This window comes from Thalassophryne amazonica, chromosome 8 (assembly GCF_902500255.1).
Source record: "Thalassophryne amazonica chromosome 8, fThaAma1.1, whole genome shotgun sequence".
Classification (NCBI taxonomy): domain Eukaryota; kingdom Metazoa; phylum Chordata; class Actinopteri; order Batrachoidiformes; family Batrachoididae; genus Thalassophryne; species Thalassophryne amazonica.
The window spans coordinates 111,407,906-111,422,891 of record NC_047110.1 but is presented as its reverse complement, the minus strand read 5'-3'; the positions used below and the strand labels follow the sequence as shown (position 1 = coordinate 111,422,891).

Below are 14,986 nucleotides of genomic sequence, written 5' to 3'. Positions count from 1 at the left end.
ATTTTTCAAATTCAGCGCCTTTAGCCAGCACCGGAGATCCTCGTCTTTCGATGGAGGAGGGAACAAGTTAAATGCTGGTCCACAGCACTCAGATCTCTTCTTTCCATGTTCAAAACATCGTTCTGAAAGCGATAGTTTCCTCTTCTTCCAGTTCTTCTGGCACCCACGAACTGAACAATTAATGCTGCTCACAAGGTTGGGTAGGATTACTTTGAAGGAATACATGTGGATTACATGTATGTATGTACATACATTTGGATTACTTGTAATCTGATTACTTTTGGATTACATTTCAAAGTAATCCTACCCAACCCTGGAGCCTGCTCATGTTTGGACACTTTGAGTGTACTATGTTCCCACGTAGCTAATCATCAGACACAGTGGCAAACTGGAAGTTGTTTGTCAAAATGGCCACTCTGACTTCCTGAATAAAGTGAATAGCAGGGTATAGTGGCTCCATGAATAAGTGTTGCCACCGTGTTGAACAAGAACTTTGAGTTATGCTTGTTTTTGTTGATCAAATCAGAGTAATAGGTCCACTTTGTAGCCAGTAATGCATGCTTATAGTCTAAGATAGCATCACGCCACGCAAGGTGAAATACTTCTCATTTTGAACTACGCCATTTTTGTTCTAGACCTCTAGCATTATGTTTGAGGTCACGCGAGTAATCATTGAATCAAGGTAACTGTGTTTTGCGGGGGCGTGGTTTTAATGTAGGTGGCGCAGTCATGTCGAGTGTAGTGTTGAGCACTGATTTTAAACTGTCCACAAGACTCTCCTGATTGGGCATTTTCCAAATCTGAAGCTAAGATATCAGGCAGTCTAGCTTCGAGTTCAGTTGGAGTTGAGGAGTTGCTGTGTCACCACAATGATAAATAAGGTGGTTGTTCCACTAAACACGGTGGTGAAACTGTAAACCTAATAAGTGAGTGATCAGAAACCACTGATGCAAGAGGCATGATGTCAATATTTGTGACAACAATACTCTGTGTGAGTACCAAATCCATGGTATTTCCAATAATGTGCGTCAAATCCTGAATGTATTGCCGGAATCCTAATACATCCATAATTTGTGTTAAAATTTAAAGTGTTAAAATTTGAGTCATCGATTACTTAGCCTACACCATGCTACTATGGTGTAGGCTAGGCTAATGTTATATTTTGGGCTGTGATGTTGTCTCTTTGTTGATCCTACTGCAGAAAACATACTGATTATTGGTGACTTCAGTATTCATATAAATAAGCCTTCTGAACCCCTCTGCAAATCATTTAAAAACACATTTGAAAGGCTCTCTGAGGTAACCTCGTGAATGCACTTTTTCCGGAAGTGGGGGGCTGTGTTGTGTCTTTCCGAATGTCTGAGGGCTCCGAACACAGCATGGTAGCTGTGTTCTGGATGGAAACAAAGATTCTTAGTTACATCAACTCCACCTGAAGGAGTTTAGCTCTAATACCGTAGACCTGGAGATTTTCGCACTCAGCTGTGTAAACACGTGTGTATCACGTGTGAAATTAAATAATTGATACACACATTGATTGGTGATCTGCTTTCTCTGTTCCATTTTTCAGGGGAATTTGCCCCAAAACATACTTATAATGGCATCTGTCCAGGCATCTTCAGGAGCAAATCCACAGAGGAATAAAATGCTTCATCCCTCCAATCACAAACTTGTCCAAAAAAGTGTTGGACCAAGAAAGGTGAGGATTTTTTGGAATACATAAGAGATATGTAGTGATCACAGTAACAGAATGTGACAGGTTTAAATTTGATGTGTCCAGTCAACATTAAAGACATGTTTCAAAGATGAGCTTGGGACTCCGGCGAGGGCGGTCGCATCTCCTCCTCTCTCCTCTGTCCTCTATCTCTGCTCCAACCTTCAAAGTCCCTACTTCACCGGACTGTGAATTTTTCAAACTATTTTGGATTAACCATGGAATTGATCAGCTGGTCGCTGAATGCTATTGAGGCATTTTCTCAACAAGGAAATCAGGGCTGGGAGACCCTGCGTGCCCAGATGGAACCTACCCTGCGGGCTATGTTCTCGATGCCTGGGAGAAATGGCGTGGTGTGTGCTTGGTACCACTCTCTGTGGAGGACGTCCAAGATTTATTTATATTTGGTTTGATCGTGGGAGGGCTGGTACTTATTGGTTTATGTGCTGCCCTAACCTACTGGAGAATTGGCAAGAAGGCTGCTACCAGAACCACGACCCCTCACCTCTCCATCATGATTAATGAGTTGGGCAAGGCGAAACATTCTCAGACTGTGTTAACCCTTGAACTCAGACGTAAGTTGGATATCATCTTGGAGCAAATGTACGCCTTGCAAAGGAAGCTGTCGGAGACCAGGGAATACTCATAAATTGGATTTGGTTGGTAAGAAGAGCTGCAAATGTGTTTTCTCTGCTCAACTCTAAACATGGCAGGCTTGTCGGCCTCCGAAGGTCAAAATGCCCCGCTGTTTTCCTCCAGAAGAATTTCTACGTCCCTGGTGAACCATTCGGCTGCCCTCTTATCTTATGTCCTCCCCGACAGTCAGTCTGATGTTGTCAAGGCAACTCCAGACATTAGGCACACACTGACAGAAACTGATACAAGCTCATTGCATCTACACTCATGATGCACGCCCCCCCCCCCCCCCCCACACACACACACCTCTACCACCCCCCTTGCCTCTGCCCTGCTGCTCCCCCTGAGCTTGCGACTGCGCGGGACACTGCTGCCCACCCCACACACACACATTCACATTGCCTCAGTTCGGATGACGGACTGTCTTAAAGTTTAGCGTCCATAAACAATCAAATGTATATATATGTATGGGTGTTCTAATTCTGATGTGTGTGATTATTACATTCAACTTGTAATAATTGTGGATTAATTGTATTTTTGTCTGAGGTGATTGGGTGGGAAGAAATTTCGTTGCACTTGTTGACAATAAATCTATCTATCTATCTATCTATCTATCTATCTATCTATCTATCTATCTATCTATCTATCTATCTATCTATCTATCTACCTACCTACCTACCTACCTACCTACCTACCTACCTACCTACCTACCTACCTACCTACCTACCTACCTACCTACCTACCTACCTATCTATCTATCTATCTATCTATCTATCTATCTATCTATCTATCTATCTATCTATCTATCTATCTATCTATCTATCAATCAGGGGCCCAGTTTCCTTCGACTCACCTTCAGGCATTGTCCAGTTCTTTCAGACACAAGCTGCTTCAGATGACAGACTGTCCTAATAATGGCTTTGGCTTTTTTCCACTCACTGCAGTGTTTTTTTTTGCAGGGATCACAGGTCACAAAGTGCAGGCCGGTTCTTCACAGTTTGCTGTATAAATAAGATTTTATCTTACATGACGTTTTCACAAAAAAAGTTTACTGAACTGCTGCCAAATCGCTGAAGGCACACGGTGTCCTGCACCACCACTGATAAACGCAGGAGGAATTGAACAGTTCCTTAAAGCAGCTGCTGCCCCTATGGTCACTTTGTTCAAATTGGGCTGAAATATGATGTGATTGTCCACTTCCTGATCCAGAAATCCAAGTACTCCATACTTATGAAAATGCAGCATGAACTTCAAATTTTGAAAGCAGAAGTTTAGTCCATGAGCCAGTAGTCAATTTTGACCTAGTCAGTATTGCTTAAGGGGACTAAATGACACTTACAATGCAGCCTCGGTGTACAATGACCAATGCAAAAATGGTTGGTGGCCATCCAGGGTGGTAGATGTAGTCAGGCTGAAATCAGTGAAGTCAGTGAATGATGGGGTGAAAATTTTAAAATGTTTTAAGTTAATAGGATTAATAAATGGAATAGTTTTGACTGTGTTGAATGTTTGGGCTCCAAAGTAAAGGACAGACAAGGTGGACCTCCATTGGATTCTATGATACAACCCCTGGTAAAAATTATGCAATCACCGGCCTCGGAGGATGTTCATTCAGTTGCTTAATTTTGTAGAAAAAAAGCAGATCACAGACATGACACAAAACTAAAGTCATTTCAAATGGCAACTTTCTGGCTTTTAGAAACACTATAAGAAATCAGGAAAAATAATTGTTGCAGTCAGTAACGGTTACTTTTTTAGACCAAGCAGAGGGAAAAAAAATATGGAATCACTCAATTCTGAGGAAAAAATTATGGAATCATGAAAAACAAAAGAACGCTCCAACACATCACTAGTATTTTGTTGCACCACCTCTGGCTTTTATAACAGCTTGCAGTCTCTGAGGCATGGACTTAATGAGTGACAAACAGTACTCTTCATCAATCTGGCTCCAACTTTCTCTGATTGCTGTTGCCAGATCAGCTTTGCAGGTTGGAGCCTTGTCATGGACCATTTTCTTCAACTTCCACCAAAGATTTTCAATTGGATTAAGATCCGGACTATTTGCAGGCCATGACATTGACCCTATGTGTCTTTTTGCAAGGAATGTTTTCACAGTTTTTTTTCACAGCTCTGTGGCAAGATGCATTATCATCTTGAAAAATGGTTTCATCATCCCCAAACATCTTTCAATTGATGGGATAAGAAAAGTGTCCAAAATATCAACGTAAACTTGTACATTTATTGATGATGTAATGACAGCCATCTCCCCAGTGCCTTTACCTGACATGCAGCCCCATATCATCAATGACTGTGGAAATTTACATATTCTCTTCAGGCAGTCATCTTTATAAATCTCATTGGAACGGCACCAAACAAAAGTTCCAGCATCATCACCTTGCCCAATGCAGATTTGAGATTCATCACTGAATATGACTTTCATCCAGTCATCCACAGTCCACGATTGCTTTTCCTTAGCCCATTGTAACCTTGTTTTTTTCTGTTTAGGTGTTAATAATGGCTTTCGTTTAGCTTTTCTGTATGTAAATCCCATTTCCTTTAGGCAGTTTCTTACAGTTCGGTCACAGACGTTGACTCCAGTTTCCTCCCATTCATTCCTCATTTGTTTTGTTGTGCATTTTCGATTTTTGAGACATATTGCTTTAAGTTTTCTGTCTTGACGCTTTGATGTCTTCCTTGGTGTACCAATATGTTTGCCTTTAACAACCTTCCCATGTTGTTTGTATTTGGTCCAGCATTTAGACACAGCTGACTGTGAACAACCAACATCTTTTGCAACATTGCGTGATGATTTACCCTCTTTTAAGAGTTTGATAATCCTCTCCTTTGTTTCAATTGACATCTCTCGTGTTGGAGCCATGATTCATGTCAGTCCACTTGGTGCAACAGGTCTCCAAGGTGTGATCACTCCTTTTTAGATGCAGACTAACAAGCAGATCTGATTTGATGCAGGTGTTAGTTTTGGGGATGAAAATTTACAGGGTGATTCCATAATTTATTCCTCAGAATTGAGTGAGTCCATATTTTTTTCCCTCTGCTTGGTCTAAAAAAGTAACCGTTACTGACTGCCACAATTTTTTTTTTTCTTGATTTCTTATAGTGTTTCTTAAAGCCAGAAAGTTGCCATTTGAAATGACTTTAGTTTTGTGTCATGTCTGTGATCTGCGTTTTTCTACAAAATTAAACAACTGAATGAACATCCTCCGAGGCCGGTGATTCCATAATTATTGCCAGGGGTTGTATATGTTACCCCATGCCATGATTACTAAGCATGACAAATGGTGCTATTCCTTTTTAAAACCCTATTAAATAAAGCAATAATTTCAATTTCAATTTATTTTCATTCATATTGTGCCAAATCACAAGGTTGCCTCAAGGCGCTTCACACAAGTAAGGTCTAACTTAGTTTCCATCAGTTTTTACCAAAATTGGAGCAACTTCATCTTTTGACCTCTGTACAAACTGAAATTTACCTTTGTCACCATTTTTTGCTGTTTTTCCCCCATAACTTGATAAGTTACAGTCATAGATAGCCCAAACTATACCTTTTTGGAATCTTTATGATCAGACAAGTAATGTGGAATACTTTTCAAAATGATTGGAGCATTTTTTAATGTCGACCCTGTTATGTGCCGACGCGGGTTGAGGAGCGGACCTGCGTCTGACTGAACCCAGCGCTAAATAACCAGAAAGCGGTTCCAAAAAACAAAACAATTTTATTATCCCCCTCTTGTGCAAAACTCGGTGTACAACATAAAGTGCGTTTGTCTGGCGGAGTGAAGGACGGTGCGCTCTCCAGCGCCCAAAGGGATCGAAGTCCGGCGCTTCTGGACTCACATTCACCGCCAAACACCCCCCAGGTGGACACGACAAACTGACTCTGTGAAGGATAGAAGAGGTGAGGTAAGTCAACAGCTACAACTAATATCCTTCAAAGGCACACACTATCAGCAACACATTCAGGTCTGAATTTAAGCTTTATGTAAATGAGCAGCTTCTCACAACAGGTGGAGGATCATCTGTCCGCACGCCACAGCCGTGAGAAGCGAGCTGCACAACTCTCATCAATATTTACATATACTGCGTAACAAAATACCAAATTGCTGTTAACACTTATTCAGACAATCAATCACCTCTGATGTGTGCTGACAGCATGTGTCCCTCACCCGTCCTCCTTCACAGGCACGATGTGTCAAACCCAGGCGCGGTCCTCAGCGTCTCACAAACGAACGTCACAAGGTCGAGTTCCCGGCAATTCTGCTTGAATCACTCATGGCTCAAATGCAGAACGCCATCTCATCATCTGCTTCAGCTGAAAGTCTTTAAGGTTGCACGTGAGCATCATCCACAGGTGCTGCAAATCATACTGATGAGGGTGAAGGACTCCTCTGCCAGCACCTTCTCCACAGACAAAAACCAGTTTGCATACCACCTGGAGAGCAAAGAAAAGAAAAGAACACCAAAACGTCCAGCCAAACCCCCCCAACACACAACAGACCCTGTGTAATTCTTCATTGACCCCTACGTGTCTACAGTTCAAACCTTGGGATGGCCGCCATACCTTTTGTGTAGGTCATGGTAAACTGAGGCTGGATTGTAAGTGTTGTTTAGTCCCAATAAGTGGTACCAAAAACCTGCTTGGCCTGTGAACTAGTTCCATTGTTCTGCTTGTGCAAATCCCAGTCTGCTAACGTGATTGGTTCCCCTGATTGTTTTTATTGCCAAGTATCAGAACACAAAATTCATGCTTCAGTAATTAGCTCCAAATTGATTGACCAAAGTGATCGTCATTTAGCCAGTTGAAGGCCATGGTGCAAATTACTGACATGAAATGCCTGGCCCATTAAAGAAAAAACAAAATGCTGCAGATAGCCTTTTTGAAGATGGGGAAAGTTCTTGAAGTGCATGAATCAGCTAAAGCAAAGGTTTCTTTGTGGACTTTGTGTTTGTGATGCTGGCATCTGCACATGTGGGTGGCAGCTGTGGGGATATTTTCTCTGCCACTGGTAGCGTGTTTGTTCTGATGTGTTCTGACTGCAGGATTAAAAGACAGGAAACTGAAACGGCTCAATTTTAAAAACACAAGTGTTCACCACAAAGTCGTGTTGGCACAAAGTTATTTCCTGGTACACCTGCTGTCATGGTTTGAGCTGATCCTGCAGCACAGGAGTACAGACTGGTGGGTCAAGTGAATCATCACTTCAGCTGCTTGAGTTCTACCTTTTTGTGAAAATGTTGTTTGTCTTTGGGTTGCGCCCCCCACCCCTTTTTTTTTTTTTTTTTTTTTTTTTAAACGGGCCCACCACAGTAGATCCAGTACAGAACTGCATTGGGATTTGGCAAGATACAAGAGAACTCTGCCCCAGGTGTTAACAGTTTTATTAATTTGCAATAAAAAAGTGACATTGAAGTGTTAACACATTTCTGACTTTTGCAGCGAAATGAATAAAGACAAACAGTTGAGAGTTTTGACTGTTTAATGAATGTATCAATGCAAACGCTGCTGTTATCTCACACTGCATTTAAAGATACATTTTAAGAAGGAAACAGAAATGGACAGTTTTGGAATACAAATTAAATGATAGGTTATTGATTCAGTTGGATCTGAATATTTTTTTAGAGTGTGCTGTTGTTTCTTAAAGTCTGATGTTTTGACATTTAGTAGTTGTTTGTGGTCGTCACAAGCACAGCTTTCCTCCACTACTTCAGCTCAACTCAGTAATATTTGTATGTTTCAAGTCACAAAAGAGATCGTCCGAAGGCATATCCAGTACTACAGTATTAAATGCAGTACTACACTGTGCTGCTTTGTGGTTGCAGGTGACTCCGTCTGTGTACGTCCAGCAGATGTTACAGTCTTCAGAGGAGCGTTTGGCTAAAACCACAGAGATCCACCCGCCACGCATCCTGGAGCTGCTGAACATGAGCAAGACCACACATCACAAAGTAAATGTTCGACACGGCCGCATTATGTAAACGTAAAACAAATTAAAGAGTATTCATATGAGCAAGTAACCAAAAAAATGTTGGAGAAAAGCGTCGCTCACTCACTCTGTCACTAACTGGTGACAAAGTGAAAATAACCAAAAGCAAAAAAAATAAACATTAAATATTTTTGTGATCATCCTTACCATGCATAGACGTGCTAATGTTCTTCTTAACCACAATACATTCTCAAAAGAATCCATTGTGACCTCAAATCCACATTTTGACAATATTAAAATAATTTTTATGTCTGAGCCACTGTATCCAGATTGGCCCCAAAATATTTTAGTAAAATGATTTTTCAGTTTAAAAAAAATTGTTTTTTTGTGTGTTGTTAGATTTCCTTCGTGGATTTGGACCAGGCACTTTTCCAGCCAGTTCCTTCTGAGCTGATCTTCCAGAACTTCAGTCCTGGACAGACCTACAAGTTAGATCTAGTCCTCTTCAACATTGACAAGGTATGTGAACAGCTCAGTGAGAGACTGAGGGCCTTATCTCAAACCCCAATCACAAAGCAGCGCACAGTCTCTGTAGCATCTTTGCATTTGTTAGCAGTTAGTTTGCGTGCAGTCCTGGTCCTTTGATACTGTGGGGCAGAGATTGTGCCATAAAGCAACAAAAAGCTGGTCTAAATTTGCACAGTATTCAAATACCCCTTAAATAGGTGGGTTCATGACACACGTACACTTTACTAGTGCACACATGAATGCACTTTAGTGATCATAATCATCATGTATCCTAGTATAACTACCCTGAAATAAAAAACAAAATAAATGGTAAATGGTAAATGGACTGCATTTATATACCAAACAAAAAACTGATAAGTTTCATTCCAGAGATGTCTTTGACTTGAGCCTAATTCATTGACATCATAACAAAATTACGACTTACCTGGTTTTCCACAGCTTGTCACTAGTGGCCATTTTGAGTAATAAATCCATAGAGTATATCCATAAATACCAATGACAAGATTGCTTAATGTCAGCACACTGAGCCTGTGCTGAAGGACAGCTTTAGAAAAGGCAATAAGGTGTTGAGTGGCAGAAAACAGAGCCTGCTACCTGTGATTCAGGCAGAATCCATGAAAAACCAAAATGGACATGCAGATTTCAGGGGCAGATCCAAGAGGTGTAGTGTGCTTTGATAGAGAGAGTGGCGACGTGACGAGTCGGAAAAAATCGGTCACGTGACTCCTGGTGCCATCTTGGGTTCAAAATAGCATTTGCTGTTAATCTGTCTGCATGGAAATCCAGTTATTTTATTTATTTACTCACTGAAATGCCAGGTTGTTGTGCATTTGGAGGCACAAATAGACACAACAGGGCCTTCAAGATGTACAGATTCCCTTCAGATCCGAACAGAAGAGAAATCTGGGAAAATAAAGTCAGCTGTGTGGGGTGGAAGCCGACATCATCGTCAAAGCTTTGAGAGGTAAATTTATTGTTCAGTCCCATGTACAGTAAAACTCACCTAAACCGTCATCGTATAAACCAGATATTCACAGTCACCGGACAAAAAAAAATGTCCCAAACTTTTGTATTGTTTTCCATGTAATAAACACTGTATATAGCAGATTTTGTACAACGGATTTTTCGCTCACATCGGATAAAATGTCCCATCCAGTTGCAATGTATTTCCACTAAACCCCTCGCATGTGGGACCGGAGTCATTTCTGTGATTAAAAGCCCGACTGTTTATATTGTTTTTCCACACCATGCTCAGACTCGGAGCCGTAGCCTGACATGGCCGGCTGCAGGCTGCGCAGTGAAAGCAGCAATGTTTGCTACTTTCACTGCACGCTGTATACATTTTGACAATGGATCAAATACATTTGTCAGAAAAAAAAATTTCAGTGGAAATTTTGACCCGTCATTAAATGAGGCACAGGTCCCGATTCAGGATTCTCCGTAGATGTTCGGCGCCTCCAGACTGTAACTAATCCGTTACATACATCTTGCTCACATCGGATAAATGTCCCGTCCAATCATATTGTATTTACATTAAAAAACTCAGAGCAGTCTGGACATGCAGAGGTAAGTAAGTAAGTAAGTAAGTAAGCTTTATTTATAAAGCGCCTTTCACAGACCAGGGTCACAAAGCGCTGCACATGGCATACAAAAATAATCTAAAAATAACATACGAAAACAATAAAATACAATATTAGGCTAAAAAGCTAACTTAAAGAAATGCGTCTTTAGTTGCCTTCTAAAAGTATCTATACAGTCCAGAGAATGAAGGGCACAGGGAAGCTCATTCCAGAGGCTAGGCGCCACCGCTTTAAAAGATCTGTCACCGCGAGTTTTAAAATGGGTCCGAGGAACCATCAACAGGTTCTGATTGGACGACCTGAGGCTCCTGGAGAAAGCATAAGGTTGGATCAGGTCCCTGATGTACTCCGGTGCCTGTCCATGCAGAGCTCTAAAAGTCAATATCAGGATTTTGTAATGAATCCTGTAGAAGACAGGCAGCCAATGCAAAGTATTAAGGATAGGAGTAATATGGTCCCTCCTGCGGGTGCGGGTAAGCAGGCGCGCAGCAGAATTTTGCACAACCTGCAGGTGGGCCAACTCCTTCTTATTCAGACAGGTGAAAAGACTGTTACAATAATCCAAACGTGATGAGACGAACGCATGAACAATCATCTCAAGCTCTTTTAAAGTCACCATCTTACGGAGCTTAGAGATGTTCCGAATTTGGAAAAAACAGTTCTTAACCAGATAATTTGTGTGCTGCTCCAGAGACATCCCTCCATCCAAAATGACACCCAGGTTACGCAGGCTGCTTTTAATCGTGCAGCTTAGGCTACCGAGATGCTGCTTAATTCCAGGTACAGCACTATCTGGTGCTACAATCAGAGTCTCAGTCTTATTGGAATTTAACTGCAGACTGTTCTCAGTGAGCCATTCCGTAATTTTGGCCAAACAATTTATGAGAGGGCAGAGTTTCTGTGGCTCAGTTGTCTTAAAAGAGCAGTACAGCTGCAGATCATCAGCATACAAATGATAGGACACATCACTGAACTGCTGGATCAACTTGCTGAGAGGAAGGAGATACGAGAACAAAACAGGTCCCAAGACCGATCCCTGCAGCACACCCCACAGAAGATCTGCAGATTCCGACACTGCATTGCCCACCATCACACTAAAAGTTCTACCAGTCAGGTAAGAGGTAAACCACTCTAAAACACAACCTGACATTCCAACCAAATCCCGCAATCTGTTTATCAGAATGCCATGGTCAACGGTATCAAACGCCGAAGACAGATCAAGCAGAATCAGCACAGAACATTTGCCAGTGTCAGCTGCCATCATCATGTCACTAGACACCTTCAACAGGGCTGTTTCAGTAGAATGAAACTCACGGTACCCAGATTAAAAAGTGTCATGGATGTCGTTAGCCTGCAAAAACGATCTCAACTGAACACAGACTACCTTTTCCAAGACTTTGGCCAAGAAAGGGGTTTTAGATATTGGCCTAAAGTTCTTGAGTTCTGTAGAATCCAATCCAGCTTTCTTTAACTGTGGTTCCACAATGGCATGTTTAAAATAACAGGGAAACACACCACTCGACAAAGACATGTTAAACATTTTAGCAATGTAGGGCCCGATGGAGTCAAATACATTCACAAACAGTTTAAACGGAAGAACATCCAAAATACCAGAGGATGGCTTCATTTTATTCGTGATGGTTGAGATGTCCTCTACAGTAACAGGCTCAAATGAGGCCCAGCACTGAGTGGGAGGTTCCCAGTGCTGGGGACCATGGCATGGAGGCAGGTTGTCCTTTATAACTCTAACCTTATCAATAAAGAAATCCAGGAACTCCTCACAACTAGTTTTAGAGATAACAGGAGTGACGGCAGCAGGTGACACAAGAGAGCTGATTGTGTCAAAAAGCACTTTAGGATTTCTTTTATTGGAGGCAATCAGGCGATTAAAATAACTCGTCCTGGCCTCCTCTATCATCTTATTTAAGGAAGATATTAAGTCTCTTAAATGTAGCCTGTGAACCTCCAGTTTTGTTAACTTCCATAAGCGTTCAATCTGGTGACATGTTCTCCTTAGAGTCATAATCCCATAATTTATCCAAGGACAGAAACTTTCACGAGGAACTTTACTAGCCTTAAGTGGTGCCACTTGATCCAAAATAGTGGCACAGTGGCTAGTAAAGCTATTCATGAAACAATCAGTTTCAGTGAGATCATTAAAAAGTAAAGGGTTGAACTTATCACAGAAAAGCGTAGCTGTTGTCTCTGTGATAATTCTCCTTTCTGCCTTAGTAGAAACAGGTCGAGGCTCAGATGGCACCATCAAATTAAAGAAAACACAACAATGATCACTCAGAAGAACATCCTCCACACATACATTGGTAATTTCCAGGCCCAGTGCAAAAACCAGATCCAACGTGTGACCCTTGTGAGTGGGACCTGACACATACTGTTTAAAATTAAAAGCCTCTGTCATAGATATAAGCTCTCTTGCTGAAGTAGAAGTATCAACATCAATCTGGAAATTAAAATCACCCAAAATTAAGACCTTTTCCAATCTAATTATAGACGATAAAAAGTCAGTAAAAGCCTTAAGAAAAGTCCCAGCAGGGCCAGGAGGTCGATAGATCAAAATACTATAAAATTTATGTAAGGAACCAACTTCCATCATGAGCGCCTCAAAAGAGGGGGCGTGGCTTGTATCCGACAGTCTGCATGTGTACCGGTCCCGGTGCACAGCAGCCAGCCCTTCCCCCTTTGTCAATTTTTGTGTTCATTGTTGAGCATTAGCTTAGCACCTGTTTTTGTTTTAATTTTGTTCTTCTCAGTTGTGAGCTCAACTGTTGTGATCAGTCTTTGTTTTCTGTTAATTATTTAGTCTTGGTTTGTCCTGTTATCTTTTTATCTCTTATTGTATTCTTCAGTCATAGTCAGTTCCAGTTTAGTTTTGTCTAGTGTTTATTTTCCATTTATTCCCTGATCAGTTCTCATGTAGTTTCTTCCTTTGTACTTATTATATCTTGGTTCACTTTTAGTTCTCATATTCATGCCTGATTCTTGTTCCTGTCCACAGTAGTATTCTGTTTTAGCTCAGTTCATAGTTCCTTGTTTCCCTCACTCCCATCTGATTTGGTTTACTTCACATCACTGCACCTGCCTCGTATCTTGGACTCACACTCTGATGCTGTCTGCTTTGTGTTTTCTTTCACTCACACTCTTGGCACCTATTCACGCATCTTTGTATCTCACATCACTCCACCTTATAGTCCTCCCTCACTATCTTGCACAGTGTATCATCTTTGTCCAGCAGTCACGCCCCCTTTCTAGAATCTTCCCTCCACATGTGCACCTTGTTACCTAATCAGCCTGCATGTGCACCTGGTTAACACCACCTGTTATTTAAGCCCTCACAGTCTCACAGCTCACTGCCAGATTGTTGTCTTTTGTACACTTTCCAGCCTTTGTTCACAGCCTGTTTTTTGTCTAGCCATGTACCGTATGTTTGCTCTGTATTTTTGACTGCACCTTTTGCCTTATCCCTGATGTCTGTGTTTCCTTGTGCCACTGAACCCTGCTTGTCAATGACTGTGTTTTTGCCTGATCCAGATTGTACCTCTGCTCGCCTGACTGACTACATGTGTACCGTACCTGTGCCTGAAATAAAGACCATGTTATCTCTTACAACTGTCACACACATCATTGTATGACACGGAGTTACAGCTTTGCAGCTGCATAATTAGGCTTTAAATTATTTAAATAAATCATCATAAATTGTAAATTTGATAGCTTAAATATTTTTATATTTATTTTGATAGCACCTGTACCTGGATGTGTTGCTGCATGTGGTTAAATGATTTAAAAAATGTTGAAAACCAGGGTTCTAGCTATGGTGGGTCGCGCCGGATGGTACCGCTCAGTACTAGAAATTTCTGCCCGGCACTCGAGTTCAAATTTCCACAGCGCCCAGCACGGATTTTCCAAAAAGTGAACTGAAATGTTGCTGAAAAATCTACCAATTTGATCGTATTTCAAGCTTATGGTGTCGTACTTTTGTTTTATTTTGGAATTTCAACCAAATAATTAAAGAAATAACAAAATATTTCTCATTTTTTCAAACAGCCGAGTTTGCGGCGGAGTTGAATGGCAGAGTTTGCTGTCAGCTGCTTTCAGCACTTTACACAGATCAGACCAGAGACACTGTGTGTCTCAGTCTCCGCTCTAAAGGAAAAAACTCCATTAAAATGTTTCATTAAAATAATCCAGAGTGTCAGTGTCGGTAGATGTTGACACATTCAGACATTTAAAGGCTCCCATTTCCAAAAAGCTAGGAGGAACGGTGAGAGCGAGGAGCAGGGGAGGAGGATGAGGAGGGGGGTGAAGCAGGAGATAGCATGCATGAGAGAGAGAGAGAGGGGGGGGGGGAGAAGGAGGGGGGTGGGGAGAGGAGCCTCTCTCAGCTGTTGTTCAAACAAGACATTTAGTGGTTATATTGTTGTTTTTAAATAATGCTGTCCCACTCAAATACACTCAACAAAAATATAAACTCAGCACTTTTGGTTTTGCTCCCATTTTGTATGAGATGAACTCAAAGATCTAAAACTTTTTCCACATACACAATATCACCATTTCCCTCAAATATTGTTCAC

At 41.4% G+C, this 14,986-nt stretch overlaps 1 protein-coding gene across 1 annotated transcript in view; it reads left to right on the top strand.

Moving 5' to 3' along the window:
* Positions 1-14,986, top strand: part of hydin (HYDIN axonemal central pair apparatus protein) — a 291,354-nt gene that overhangs the window by 969 nt on the left and 275,399 nt on the right. Inside the window, 3 exon segments of the mRNA XM_034175548.1 lie at positions 1,571-1,699; positions 8,189-8,314; positions 8,692-8,811. Coding sequence (XP_034031439.1) covers positions 1,598-1,699; positions 8,189-8,314; positions 8,692-8,811 — 348 coding nt within the window. The 5' untranslated portion in view covers positions 1,571-1,597.